The 14,991-nt window shown below is 45.2% G+C and overlaps 1 protein-coding gene across 1 annotated transcript; it reads left to right on the top strand.

Moving 5' to 3' along the window:
• Nucleotides 1-8,008: 8,008 nt before the first annotated feature.
• On the top strand, nucleotides 8,009-8,707 carry LOC108796639 (gastrula zinc finger protein XlCGF71.1-like). The gene has a single exon (XM_018568139.1). The coding sequence runs from the start codon at nucleotides 8,192-8,194 to the stop codon at nucleotides 8,678-8,680; it is 489 nt and encodes a 162-aa protein (XP_018423641.1). The 5' UTR covers nucleotides 8,009-8,191; the 3' UTR covers nucleotides 8,681-8,707.
• The last annotated feature ends 6,284 nt before the right edge of the window (nucleotides 8,708-14,991 follow it).

Here is a 14,991-nt window from a genome sequence, read left to right as displayed (position 1 = left end):
CCATGGCGGCGGGGGGGTTGGGGGGGGCCTTCATAGTTTCTTGCACCGGGGCCCTTAAGGTTCTAGCTACGCCTCTGCCTCTAACCATGTAACGACCAGAATGTGGGGGTGAGTGCAAAGTGTCCTTTGTTGTGTGGGAATGAGCAAGAGAGGCTCCAAGGTGACTTGCGTCCCATGAACGTGTTATGGTTGAGTAATTAGGCAATCTTCTGGATGTCTGGAGGGTTACAATGGCGGGTTTGACTGGAATTAATGAGGGGTTTGTCCAATGATAATTAACTTATTTGCATAAATAATGAAGATAGTATAAAGATATCCTTGAAATGTAAACACAATGTAGCCATGTATATATGTTCAGTAGTGGTTGTGAATTCTTCTGCAACGCACATTTGTTGAACAAGCTCCATGTAATCTGAGTGATCCATCTAAGACAAGGGGGTGGCGTTGTCCATGTCTGTCTTCGGTGCATCAGTGGAGAAGCAGCACTGGTCATGGCACCCAAGGTCATTCCCAGAGTCAGCTGCCTGTTTATCTATGGTCTTCCTTGACCCATTCATTGCGATGAGCTCCACCATCTGTGAGCACCACTAAGAACCTGGAACTGTATTTAATCTTTTAGAAGATAGACTAGATCAGGAGCAGAGGGTACACATCCTGTGAGGGGGCACATCCTAGCCCAGAGAATACCTCTGCTGCTCTTCACTAAGACAGGAAAAGGAGACCACCCGACTAAAACAGAGCTCATCCTATTCATTAAGCCTATGGGGACAAGAGAAGTCACCTATCACACCTCTAGGATGCTCCATGACGGCCTGAGCTCAAAGGAAGTGGGCTGAATGATGCTGGCGGTCACACTGAGGACACCTAGTGGAGGAAAATAGGTACTGCAAGGGCCAGCTTTGGATTGAAGGTGAATATTGCTGCGCAGTCTAATAATGGGCTATTTATTTTCATCCTGGAGTTCTACCTTATGCCGGCCCTGTATATTATCAGAGGAACTGATTACACTGGCCACCCGCTGAGATAGGCAGAGCTGGCGGCCTGTTTAATATACTTCATTCTCCCACTTATGTGATTCCATTCATGATTCCACACATCACCGCCCCCGTCCTGAGCCATGGTAATGATTATATGAGGAGAGTTCTGCTGTGAGGATTATTCTAAAGAGATACAATACAAAATATCTGTTATCAGCCAAGAAGAAAATGGAGCCCAACTTCAAATGGAACCATCCCACCTGTGTACTTTAAAATGGACATGTGACCTGGCTGAAGTCATATGACACTGCCCCCCCAATTCAGTCCACAAAGAGTGCTAGGACCCCCTTCTCTCTCTTAATAAGAAGACATTATTACCTCCTCCTCACTGGGAACACACTCTCCAGCAGGAAGCTTCTTTCAGTATAAAAACTCATCTCTACCTTTTTTTGGGCTACAACAAAATGGCCGCTTCCCCTTCTGCATTGAGGCAAATGCCCAGCTTTAACAAGGTGGTCGGTGCTGCCCCTACTGGAGGTGGGTACTAACCTCAGAGGCAGCTCCACCTACGTGCTGCACGTCATAGGCAGGAGTCCATACACAGCTGACTGAAGAGGCTGCTTATGCCTGTGTGTCGACAGAACCACCACTAGAGGGCGGCTATTTGCCGTGTGAGTGGAGGAAGTGTCCCCAGTCCAGGAGGAGCGGTGGCCATCTTGTCGTAGACTACCTACTTCTCATCTCAATTTAATTTCACCCATTTATTTTCGTGAAATCTAGCCAGCGTTGCACAAACCACAACTATGGTATTTTCCCTGTATTAAACAGAAGTAAAATTTAAATGGGTCAAGCTGATATCTGAGGGGGGGTCATCTCATCCGCCATTTTGTTGTAGTCCAGAGGAGGAGGAAGGGAGGAGCTCCAGGCTGGAGAGTGTGTTCCCAGTGAGGAGGAGGTAATAATGTCTTCTTAATATGAGAGCAGGAAGGGGGTCCCATCACTCTCTGTGGACTATATGGGGGGGTCATGTGAGCCTGTGAGTAGGATAAAGTGTCCTGTATGAAGGACACATGTGGGGTTGTCAGACCAGCATTAAAAGTATAGAACTCACTCTCTGTGCAAGTTTTGTTAAAAATCGGGGTGAAAAAAAAATGCACCGCGTGGGTAAACTAATGCATTTCGTGTGTTAACTCCGACGTGAAACGCGTCAGTGGATCCCGGGTCTCTCTTCCACCTGAATTAATAATATAGTGATGGAAGGAGCAGCTTTGGAAGTCCAGCTTGTCTCCTTTGTGCTGGTTCGTTTTTGGTTGAGGACGGGACTGTGCCCGTAAGCCGTTTTGCAGTGGTAGATTATTGTCCCCATCGGGTGGGTTTCCCTTTGATTTTGGGCTACGATAAGCTTGTTTTGGCCGCATTTTACGTGAATTTGTGCTTAGACCTCCACAGGTTCACTTTAATGCTGGCGCCAGCAGATTCACCTCTTTTTTTTTTTAACTCTGGCGCTGCGTTCAGTCAAGAAAAGAAGCTCAAGTCAGAGTCCGACCTCCCCCCATGTGACTGCGATGGACCAATCATGAAGCACCAGTACGATCGCATGGAGTGTGGCACTCTCTTCCTCTCACTCAAAGACAAGCAACTGTCCAATATATTTTCCCCTCTACTACATACATTGTATATTTTTGTGTTCTGATTCAAGAAACGCCAACAGAGCCTAAGTGGGGAGACATCACCTGATCGAGGATGGAGAAGGAGGGGAGTCACATGACTGAGAGGATCCTAAACCTCACTCTGGAGATCATCTACCTGCTGACTGGACAGGTGAGGAGGATTCTGGGACGTTACATGACATCACTCTTACCTCTAGTAATAAAACACAGACCTGACCGGAGAGGTGAGGAGGATTCTGGGAGGTCACATGACATCATTCTTATCTCTATTAATAAGACACAGACCTGACCGGAGAGGTGAGGAGGATTCTGGGAGGTCACATGACATCATTCTTATCTCTATTAATAAGACACAGACCTGACCGGAGAGGTGAGGAGGATTCTGGGAGGTCACATGACATCATTCTTATCTCTATTAATAAGACACAGACCTGACCGGAGAGGTGAGGAGGATTCTGGGAGGTCACATGACATCATTCTTATCTCTATTAATAAGACACAGACCTGACCGGAGAGGTGAGGAGGATTCTGGGAGGTCACATGACATCATTCTTATCTCTATTAATAAGACACAGACCTGACCGGAGAGGTGAGGAGGATTCTGGGAGGTCACATGACATCATTCTTATCTCTATTAATAAGACACAGACCTGACCGGAGAGGTGAGGAGGATTCTGGGAGGTCACATGACATCATTCTTATCTCTATTAATAAGACACAGACCTGACCGGAGAGGTGAGGAGGATTCTGGGAGGTCACATGACATCATTCTTATCTCTATTAATAAGACACAGACCTGACCGGAGAGGTGAGGAGGATTCTGGGAGGTCACATGACATCATTCTTATCTCTATTAATAAGACACAGACCTGACCGGAGAGGTGAGGAGGATTCTGGGAGGTCACATGACATCATTCTTATCTCTATTAATAAGACACAGACCTGACCGGAGAGGTGAGGAGGATTCTGGGAGGTCACATGACATCATTCTTATCTCTATTAATAAGACACAGACCTGACCGGAGAGGTGAGGAGGATTCTGGGAGGTCACATGACATCATTCTTATCTCTATTAATAAGACACAGACCTGACCGGAGAGGTGAGGAGGATTCTGGGAGGTCACATGACATCATTCTTATCTCTATTAATAAGACACAGACCTGACCGGAGAGGTGAGGAGGATTCTGGGAGGTCACATGACATCATTCTTATCTCTATTAATAAGACACAGACCTGACCGGAGAGGTGAGGAGGATTCTGGGAGGTCACATGACATCATTCTTATCTCTATTAATAAGACACAGACCTGACCGGAGAGGTGAGGAGGATTCTGGGAGGTCACATGACATCATTCTTATCTCTATTAATAAGACACAGACCTGACCGGAGAGGTGAGGAGGATTCTGGGAGGTCACATGACATCATTCTTATCTCTATTAATAAGACACAGACCTGACCGGAGAGGTGAGGAGGATTCTGGGAGGTCACATGACATCATTCTTATCTCTATTAATAAGACACAGACCTGACCGGAGAGGTGAGGAGGATTCTGGGAGGTCACATGACATCATTCTTATCTCTATTAATAAGACACAGACCTGACCGGAGAGGTGAGGAGGATTCTGGGAGGTCACATGACATCATTCTTATCTCTATTAATAAGACACAGACCTGACCGGAGAGGTGAGGAGGATTCTGGGAGGTCACATGACATCATTCTTATCTCTATTAATAAGACACAGACCTGACCGGAGTGGTGAGGAGGATTCTGGGAGGTCACATGACATCACTCCTAACTCTCTGGACTATAAACTAGAACCTTGAATTGTATTGTGTTGAGAATGTTTTTACCTCACGTGATATATTTATTACAATACAGAATTATATCGCGTTCAAGTTGTCTGATGGCTCAGTGGCATCCAACGTGATAAAGACCCAAAGCATGTTTATAGAGCCTCCATCTCACTCCCTGGAAAAGAACAGCAAGAAGGTTGAAGAAGTCACCAGCCAGATCATTGAGCTGCTGACGGGAGAGGTGAGCGGTGCCGGGAATTCTGGGAAATGACTATAACGATTATCAGAAATATGCTCGGCAGGGATGATGGGACTGAGGGCTCCTGGGGCCGGAACTAGTAAGGCGGAGGACATAACATAGTTCAAAAAGAGAATAAAAAATCAGAATGGGATCCAAGCCAAGCAAGACCATTAGGCCAAGCCAAACCATAGACAGCACCACAGGCCTTACAATAAGAGAGGAGGCCTGGCACCCAACCAATGGTTCGGGAATGGGTTGGTTGACTCAATAAGCTTCCTTTGGGGAAGCTCCATACACTTTACCAGAACTCTGGTTCCCCCATAACATGATAAATTCCTTTCTTTACCAAGAGAAGTGAGAGAGGCCGTGACTAGAACGAGGCACTGGGACTGGAGTACAGAGATGTCTATGAAGATTCTCATTTGTCCAGGTCATGGTGGATCTATTAGTTGTTGGTCACATTCAACTGGACTTGTCCTGTAACGTTGAAGATGTTTCACTGCTCATCCAAGCACCTTCTTCAGTTCTCATTTTTGTCAGTAACGTATACCAGTATTAAGAGCCACAGGGGTAGCTCAGTCATTTTAGCCAAGTCCGCATGGAGTTTGCACAGGCAGATGTTGATTGTCCAAGAACGAGATCTGAAAGTGGGTGGACCTCTTCTAATTACATTATCTAATCTGAAGGTATGTATTGTTTGTGAAACCACCCTGTTCTAATTACATTGTCCAATCCCACAGTGCCATGTAGTCAGGCGTAGGTGTTGATTGCTCAGGTTACAGTGCTGAAGGTATGGATTGTTGCTGAAATCCTCCCATTCTAATTACATTGTCCAATCCCATTGTGCCATGAAGTCAGGGGCAGGCGTTGATTGTTTAAGTTACATGGCTGAAGGTATGAATTGTTGGTGAAGCCGCCCTGTTCTAATTACATTGTCCAATCCCATGGTGCTGTCTGGGGCAGGTGTTGATACTTAAAGTTACATGGCTGAAGTTATGAAGTGTTGTCAAGTTGCCGGGGTAGAAATGTGAAAATGGCATTCTATATGGGTGGTAGAGGGTGTCGAAGGCCCTCACCCTGGTTTAGGGATGGTTCCAGTTCTACATTGAAACTGGGGACAAAGTCTTCCAGCTGCCTCACACAAGAAGAAGTTTGAATACTGAGGAGGCTGCGTGGAGGTAAGACGCATGAAGCAGGATGTAGAAAACAAAATAGGTAGAGACCTGCCACAGGAGAGATGGAGGGAAAGAGTCAGCCAAGGCAAGTGGTGCATGATGGATAGGGCTGGTCACAGGTCCATGGTTCATAGCCAGGTGGAACCTCACAAATACCCAGTAACAGCGAGGACTGTGCATAGACGGTGACCTTATTGTTTGCATCAGGTTCCTAAAGGGTGTCAGGATGTCTGTGTCTCTTTCTCCGTGGAGGAGGGCGATGATTTGGAAGGACGCCAGGATCCGTGCAAAGACGTCACAATGGAGAACCGGCCGCCCCTCACATCACCGGGTAAGAGGAGACTTTCATTTCTTGAGTATTGAGGATCCCCCTAGATAAACACATCCTCTGATATAAAGACATAGAAACAATGTATTCAGTCAGTGTGTGTGTTTCCTACAGATGGATCCAGGAACAGAAATATCCCAGAGAGATCTCCCAGTCCTATTTATTCCCGGGATTCTCAGGGAGACGACAAGGTTCCAGAGGATGATCCGGTGGGTGGAATCCAAATTTGATGACTATACAACCCCTTAAAGTGACATTAAACCCTCAGATTTTTTAACATAAAACAATACTGTAATGTGCGCCTTACTGTAATCCATGGTAGTTTCCCTTCTCTTTGCTGCTCTTCCTTTTAAATCTGTATCTGTTCTCATGCTCTGCAGAACTTCTGTTTTGCAGCAGACTGCCTTGTCTCAGGAATGGATACACGGTGTCTGTGTATCTGTTTGTAGAGGTTTGTAACCTGAGCCAGCACTACAGGAAGAGGCCCTGAGCTGAAAAGGGAAGTTCTCCCCCAAGCATGAGAAGACATGAGGATTTAAAAGGAAGAGCAGCAAAGAGAAGGGAAATAACCATGTATTACAGTAAGGCGCACATTACACTATTGGTTTATGTTAAAAAATCTGAGGGTTTAATGTCACTTTAAGTATCAAGTAGACCTTTTAAACACCCCATCCACTTTGCTGGCCACCATCTTGTTCTGCTGTGTCTTGCTAAGCTTGGTGTTAGCAGAGCTCCTCCTTAGCCCTCACATGACCGCTTTGCCCATAGACCAGGTTCAGAGATATATCTCCCCCAGCTTGAGAGCTAAACCAGCAATGAGATATGTTCACCAGCCACTTTGGTAGAGTCTTCATTCTTATTAAAGGGTCTACTTAACTTTGCAATCATTACATAATTTATCTTATATTCGTCATGAAAAGGACATCATTTAACGGAACCATTTTTGTGTAGGTTATGGCGAATATGAACCAGACTGATTGTGAAGCAGAAGCCAGAGAGGAAACAGAAGACACCGATATAAGTGAGGATGAGATGTGTAAGGAGGAGGAACATTCTCCAGAGATCAGCACAGGTGAGTAATATACACTCAATCCAGAAGAGTCCCAGATTCTCCTTGTTCAGTCACTACAACAATCTCTCCCCCCTCCCCCCCCCCTCTGTCAGTAGACAGTAATGGGGGACGGAATATGTCTAGTGGGGGGAGTCAGGAGCCATCAGCCTCTATTAGACTCCGGCTCTCCTCCTCACATCATGTCATTGCGTGTTACCAGCCAAGAGACGTGACCAGTCTCCCCCCACACACACTCTCTGGGGTCTCTCATACATCTCAGTACAGGGGGCTTCACTCTCATCTCTATTCACAGATCCTGAAGACACCTTCATGAGAAATGTTAAGGTTGAAGAAGACGAGGAAATACTTGTGAAGATCAAGGAGGAGGAATCTCCTATAGAGATTGGCACGGGTGAGTTATAATCACTACATCTTCCATAAGGGGTAACTGTTCTGGTGTTGGCAAAGTGGGGATTTTCCCCTCTCTTTGGAGAGATTCCCCCTCACTTCCTGTTGTGTCTCTGAGCCAGGAAGTGAAGGCAAATCTTCCCAAGAAGATGGAGAAATTTTAAATTGATGTTTAGAGACCCTTTAACTGTTCCTATCTCCTTCCATTTCTTGTTCTCTCCAGATGGAAGAGCCACCAGGAGTAACGTGGAGAGCTACTCCGTGATTTCTATAGATGGGAAAATAGAGGATGACATCAAAGAGGATTCTTCAGAAGAAAGCCCCATCGCCTCAAGTCTCCACTCGGAGCTTCATGGCGCAGATCTGTCAGCCGATTCCTCATTACATAGCGGGAGCTTTCCCGCTCAGAGAAACTTCACGGCGGAGAAGCCGTATTTATGTTATGTATGCGGAAGATTTTTCTCTCGGAAGACGCATCTAATTGAACACGAAAGGACTCACACGGGTGAGAAGCCTTTTTCGTGCTCAGAATGCGGGAAGTGTTTCATGCAGAAGTCGGCCCTGGCTCTCCATCAGCGGATTCATACGGGGGAGCTGTATCCATGTCCGGAGTGCGGAAAGTGTTTCACACGGGTATCACATCTCATCCCACACCAAAGGACCCACAGCGGCGTGAAGCCGTTTTCGTGCTCCGAGTGCGGGAAGTGCTTCCTACAGAAGTCAGCCGTCACCAGGCACATGAGGATCCACACCGGGGAGAAGCCGTACGCTTGTTCGATATGCGGGAAGTGCTTCTCCATGAAGTCAAACGTGATCGAGCACGAGAGAACTCACACCGGTGAGAAGCCCTTTTCGTGCTCCGAGTGCGGAAAATGTTTCACGGAAAGGTCCAATCTCGCTACGCATCAGATTATCCACACCGGCGTCCGGCCGTATTCCTGTTCAGTCTGCAGCAGGGGTTTCACCACTAAGCAGAATTTGCTTAAACATCAGCAGGTCCACACAAACGCTAAGTCCCGGGCCAGTTCCGAGTGAAGGAAACGTTGCTCAGAGAAACTGTCTCTTCTGTCACATCTCACTTTTCGCAGTGGACGAGCACTTCTAGTTTAGTCCACTCTTGTGCTGGGAAGTGGCCAGCACCACATTTTTTCTTTTCTTTTTGCCCACATGATTGAAAACATTACGACTTTGTTCTTTTATATTTTCTTTCCTGATGACGATGGTAGTTTGTAGGCCTGGTGAGCTGGTATTCTTTTTGTATTCACTAGGAAGGAGGCATCTGATTTCTAGTTCATTCCATTATTTCCTTTGTGCCTCCTTTAAGGTTTTCCTTTTGGGTTTGTACGATGTCCTTTTAGGTCAGCATAGTGGTAAATTTACTAGGAAAAACATGCGTTGAATGCGCAATACAAATGCAATATTTAGAGGTCTTTTATATTATACCACAGCAGCTATGAGGCACATAGCGCACATGGGATGAGTCCTCAGGTCATGCAAAGTTAGAGGAAGCAGGGAAGGTGGGTACTTGAGTTTAACCAAGTCAACCAGGTCTGCTGGCCAGCCTGGGCCCGTCATGGCATGGTTTGAAAAAGCAGGAATGGTGGGTACTTAAGTTTAACACAGTCAACCAGGTCTGGCGGCAAGTCTAGGCCCATCTTGACATGGTTAGAAGAAGCAGGGAAAGTGGGTACTTAAGTTTAAGCCAGTCAACCAGGTCTTGGGCCAGCCTGGGCCTGTCACGACATGGTTAGAAGAAGAAGGGAAGGTTGGTACTTAAGTGTAACCCAGTCAACCAGGTCTAGCAGCCAGCCTGGGCCTGTCATTACATGGTTAGAAGTAGCAGCGAAGGTGTGTACTTAAGTTTTACCCAGTCAACCAGGTCTGGCGGCAAGTCTGGGCCCATCATGACATGGTTAGAAGAAGCAGGGAAGGTGGGTATTTGAGTTTAACCAAGTCAACCAGGTATTGGGCCAGCCTGGGCCTGTCATGGCATGGTTAGAAGCAGGGAAGGTGTGTACTTAAGTTTAACCCAGTCAACAAGGTCTGGCGGCCAGCCTGGGCCCATCATAACATGGTAAGAAGAAGGGAAGGTAAGTTCTTGAGTTTACCCAAGTAAACCAGGTCTTGGGCCAGCCTGTGCCTGTCATGGCATGGTTAGAAGAAGCAGGGAAGGTGGGTATTTAAGTTTAACCCAGTGAACCAGATCTGGAGTCCAGACTGGGCCCATCATGGCATGGTTAGAAATAGCAGCAAAGGTGGGTCAACCAGTTGTAAGGGTGACAGATGGGTGGAAGAGAAGAGATGATAGTGCTGGATCTTGCTGTCACAAATTAGCGTGGAACTATGTTGCCTGGGTTGTGTCAGGCACGGACCAGGCAGCTTAGGCTTAATGAAGGTTCACTTCAAAGGTTCAATGCAAGGACACTTCAGATTGGGGTGTAGAGACAAAGAATGGAATACAACTTCAATTTTGGACCTTCATTTTGGGTGTGACGCCCCATATTTTGTCACTAAGGGCCCAACAGTGATAAAGACAGGCCTAACAGTCACTTCCTTTTCTCTTCTGTAACAGATCAGATCAAAACACTAAACGAATGTTATGCTTGCAGCTCATTTTCTAAGTACCTATATCCTTTTTCAGTAAAACGAAATAGAGATAAACATATATGTCTAAAGAGAAGTATATTTCCACATAGAAAAAGTTACAAGAGAAAGCAAGAAACAAGTGAATCTTTGCTTTGTAGATATGGGGCGAATCAACAGGTTCTCTTTTATGCCCTGTTCTCAAGCCACCGACTTGTTCAGCCACTGGGAGCGAGGAAAGGAAGCCCAGGGTCAGCTCGGAGCTTACACAGGACTGAGGATTCTTTCCCTGCCCCATGTGACACCACTGTGCCAATCACCATGCACCAACCCTATCACATGAGAAGAAGGAAAGTAAGCCACATGTTCCTTCATACCTGAAAGTACTAGATATTTTCTTTGCTCCTGGCAGCTAAATGGAGTGGCGGGGACAACAAAGGAAAGGGGATTATGTGCGTCAGCTGAGGAAGGCTCTGAATAAGGACAGGTTTCCTTTAAAGAGACCCTGTCGACTAGAAGTGCCGGGAAAAACATGGATACCCAACTCTTCTGCGGCTATTACCCTGGAATGCCAGTCTATTGAAGATAAACATGGATAGCCAACTCTGCTGATACTTATCCTTGTGGAATGCCAGTCTACTGGAGAGAAACCTGAATCTCCAACTCTCCTGAGGCTTATCATTGTGGAATGCCAGTCTGTTGAAGAGAAATCCCTGTGAAGGATGAGGTTTCTTAGAAAACCAACACTTCCGGGAGTGTAGATTTCCTGAAACTCGACTGAGCTTAGTGGTTCCTCCCACTGACCTCCGACCACTGAGGTCAGTCCTCAGTGTCACTATAGGACACATTAATGATTCAAGGGTCATCACTGAGCAGAGCGGGAACAATCTGGAAGTGTTGGGTTCTAAAGTGTCTTCTGCTAGAAATTTTGAAAATCAACAATCTGGAATGGTTGGGTTCCAACGTATCTTCTGCTGGGCATTTCCAAGATCAACAATCTGGAAGTGTTGGGTTCTAAAGTATCGTCTGCTGGACATTTCTAAGATCAACAATCTGGAAGTGTTGGGTTCTAAAGTATCTTCTGCTGGACATTTCTAAGATCAACAATCTGGAAGTGCTGGGTTCTAAAGAGCAGGAAGAATATCAGATCAACAATATGGAAGTGTTGGGTTCTAAAGTATCGTCTGCTGGACATTTCTAAGATCAACAATCTGGAAGTGTTGGGTTCTAAAGTATCTTCTGCTGGACATTTCTAAGATCAACAATCTGGAAGTGCTGGGTTCTAAAGAGCAGGAAGACCATCAGATCAACAATCTGGAAGTTGGTTCTAAAGTATCTTCTGCTGGAAATTTCTAAGATCAACAATCTGGAAGTGTTGGGTTCTAAAGTATTGTGTGCTGGACATTTCTAAGATCAACAATCTGGAAGTGTTGGGTTCCAACGTATCTTCTGCTGAACATTTCTAAGATCAACAATCTGGAAGTGTTGGGTTCTAAAGTATCGTCTGCTGGACATTTCTAAAATCAACAATATGGAAGTGTTGGGTTCTAAAGTATCTTCTGCTGGACATTTCTGAGATCAACAATCTGGAAGTGCTGGGTTCTAAAGAGCAGGAAGACCATCAGATCAACAATCTGGAAGTTGGTTCTAAAGTATCTTCTGCTGGAAATTTCTAAGATCAACAATCTGGAAGTGTTGGGTTCTAAAGTATCTTCTGCTGGACATTTCTGAGATCAACAATCTGGAAGTGCTGGGTTCTAAAGAGCAGGAAGACCATCAGATCAACAATCTGGAAGTTGGTTCTAAAGTATCTTCTGCTGGAAATTTCTAAGATCAACAATCTGGAAGTGTTGGGTTCTAAAGTATCTTCTACTGGACATTTGGAAGATCAACAATCTGGAAGTGTTGAGTTCTAAAGTATCTTCTGCTGAACATTTGTGAGATCAACAGTCTGGAAGTGTTGTGTTCTAAAGTATCTTCTGCTGGACATTTGTGAGATCAACAGTCTGAAGTGTTGGGTTCTAAAGTATCTTCTGCTGGAAATTTCGAAAATCAACAATCTGGAATGGTTGGGTTCCAACGTATCTTCTGCTGGACATTTCCAAGATCAACAATCTGGAAGTTTTGTGTTCTAAAGTATCTTCTGCTGGACATTTCTAAGATCAACAATCTGGAAGTGCTGGGTTCTAAAGAGCAGGAAGACCATCATATCAACAATCTGGGAGTGGGTTCTAAATGATCTTCCGCAGGAAATTTCTAAGATCAACAATCTAAAAGTGTTAGGTTCTAAAGTATCTTCTGCAGGAAATTTCGAAAATCAACAATCTGGAATGGTTGGGTTCCAACGTATCTTCTGCTGGACATTTCCAAGATCAACAATCTGGAAGTTTTGGGTTCTAAAGTATCTTCTGCTGGACATTTGTGAGATCAACAGTCTGGAAGTGTTGGGTTCTAAAGTATCTTCTGCTGGACATTTCTAAGATCAACAATCTGGAAGTGTTGAGTTCTAAAGTATCTTCTGCTGAACATTTGTGAGATCAACAGTCTGGAAGTGTTGTGTTCTAAAGTATCTTCTGCTGGACATTTGTGAGATCAACAGTCTGGAAGTGTTGGGTTCTAAAGTATCTTCTGCTGGACATTTGTAAGATCAACAGTCTGGAAGTGTTGGGTTCTAAGGTATCTTCTGCTGGACATTTCTAAAATCAACAATCTGGAAGTGTTGGGTTCTAAAGTATCTTCTGCTAAACATTTGTGAGATCAACAATCTGGAAGTGTAAGGTTCTAAAGTATCTTCTGCTGGACATTTCTAATTTCTAAGATCAATTATCTGGAAGTGTTGGGTTCCAAAGTATCTTCTGCTGGACATTTGTAAGATCAACAATCTGGAAGTGTTGGGTTCTAAAGTATCTTCTGCTGGACATTTCTAAGATCAATTATCTGGAAGTGTTGGGTTCTAAAGTATCTTCTGCTGGACATTTTGTCTCAACGGAGGCCGGCTGGAGACATAAGCATCCACTTTACAGAGGCAGCGTTTATGAGCCACGACAGGGTTGCTTTAAGGTCATCTAAACCTTCGTAAAGCCAAAACAAAAAATAGCATTAAGGTCATCTAAACCTTAGTAAACACAAGCAGCAAAATAGCTTCTAAGCCTTAATAAAGATGATATTAGAAGTTAACCCAAAATTAGTTAAAACGTCATTAATATCAAAGCTTTATTTAAGTGTTAAATACTAAAAGATTTATATGTCTTTCAAAAGGTCTAAGTGAGGTAGCAGTACAAAACAACATGTACCGAACTACTTCAAATGAGTCTAACAACACTATTTAGGAGAAGACTTGACTTTTTGAAGGTGGATACGGCAAGGTCTGGTATGGTGGGACATGATGTTTGGGAAACCTCATCATACCGTCTATCCCTATGCAATACAATAATAATTGAGAATGAAATTATTGTTATGTTGTGGCCGTGTACAATTCAATGTCTTCTTATTCCTTACCACTCGTCGTTCTTGCTCTGTGTAGCTTGCTTTCTTTGTTGTAGCCTAAGGCTGGCTGTAGAAGGGCAGAAACCACACTAAGAGTGGTTTGCCAAGGCTAATGGCATCCTTGAGCTTCCCATAGGATTCCTAGGTCCCATTTCGATCTCCTTCACAATTTGGCTTACTTGCGTTTGCAGTATATCCCGGGATATACACTTGTTCCCTTTTCTCCATTGGAATGGACACAGTTGATTCCTGCTCACTCACTTTCCATTAGGTCCATGTGCAGTTTTCGGGTGCTTCTGACTGCCGGAACTCCTTGTTTTTAAAGCCTATCTCCAGTTACAAAAAACACTACAATTGCAGTGGGGGAGCTTTGTAACAGACTAAGCAAAAGTCCCCTGATACCCGCCCTTGCAGGCTTGAAGAAGGGTGCCAGCAGTCTCTTCATGCTTCTGCTTCAGCAGGTGGAGGCCCACAGATGTCATAATGCCTTATGCAGGGCCCATAGCTCAGTAAAAAAAAAAAACTACGAGCTTCGTAAAGGACTTCTACTTACCTATTCCCTGCTCCCGTTGACTCCAAGACTGGTGCCCACAGCCTCTTTCCCCTTTGCTCTGGCGGTTGGAGGCCCAATGATGCCATCACGTCTAATACATGGCCCAGTGCCCAGATAAAAAAAAACTACCCTTGCAGTGGAAGACCTTTGAAACTGACTTTTACTTACCTGATCTCCTCTCCTGTTGGCTCCAAGACTGGTGCCTACAGCCTTTTCTCCCCTCTGGAGACCTGCTGACTTCAGCACATCTAATGCAGGGCCCATAGCCCTGCAATATATGTAAAGACCTCAAAAGACAGTCCATGAGCTGGAGCGGAGAGGTGAGCGCAGACCGCCGGGTAGGGGGCAGGTATGAGGTAAGGGAAGCTTTGGTTTTGTTACCTAGAACAAAAAAGGGGGAAAAAAAAAAGAAGGAAGCGCCACGACCAGGGAAAGGAATTGTTGTGGACCAATCGATGAATCCTGGTTGGTTGTTGGAGTGGTCCGACTGGCTTGACGGTGATGTGGAGGCGATCAGGTGCAGTCCTTCCCAGTTTGGGTGGTAGGGGGTCAGCGGGAACACAAATGGAGAATGATGGAGAGGTGAGAAATCACACACAATTGAATCAAGGTGTGGAGTGTAGAGACTCACCGTTTGTTAAGGGTAGATGCGATGTCATCGGCGAAGGTGATGGTGGAGATCCAGAGTTCCTGTGTGGTTAGATGAGTTGGTGCGAGGCTTAAG

This window comes from Nanorana parkeri, unplaced genomic scaffold (assembly GCF_000935625.1).
Source record: "Nanorana parkeri isolate BGI_ZX_2015 unplaced genomic scaffold, ASM93562v1 scaffold1142, whole genome shotgun sequence".
NCBI lineage: Eukaryota > Metazoa > Chordata > Amphibia > Anura > Dicroglossidae > Nanorana > Nanorana parkeri.
Note: the sequence above shows the minus strand (reverse complement) of the source record. Positions and strands in the feature narration are given on the sequence as shown.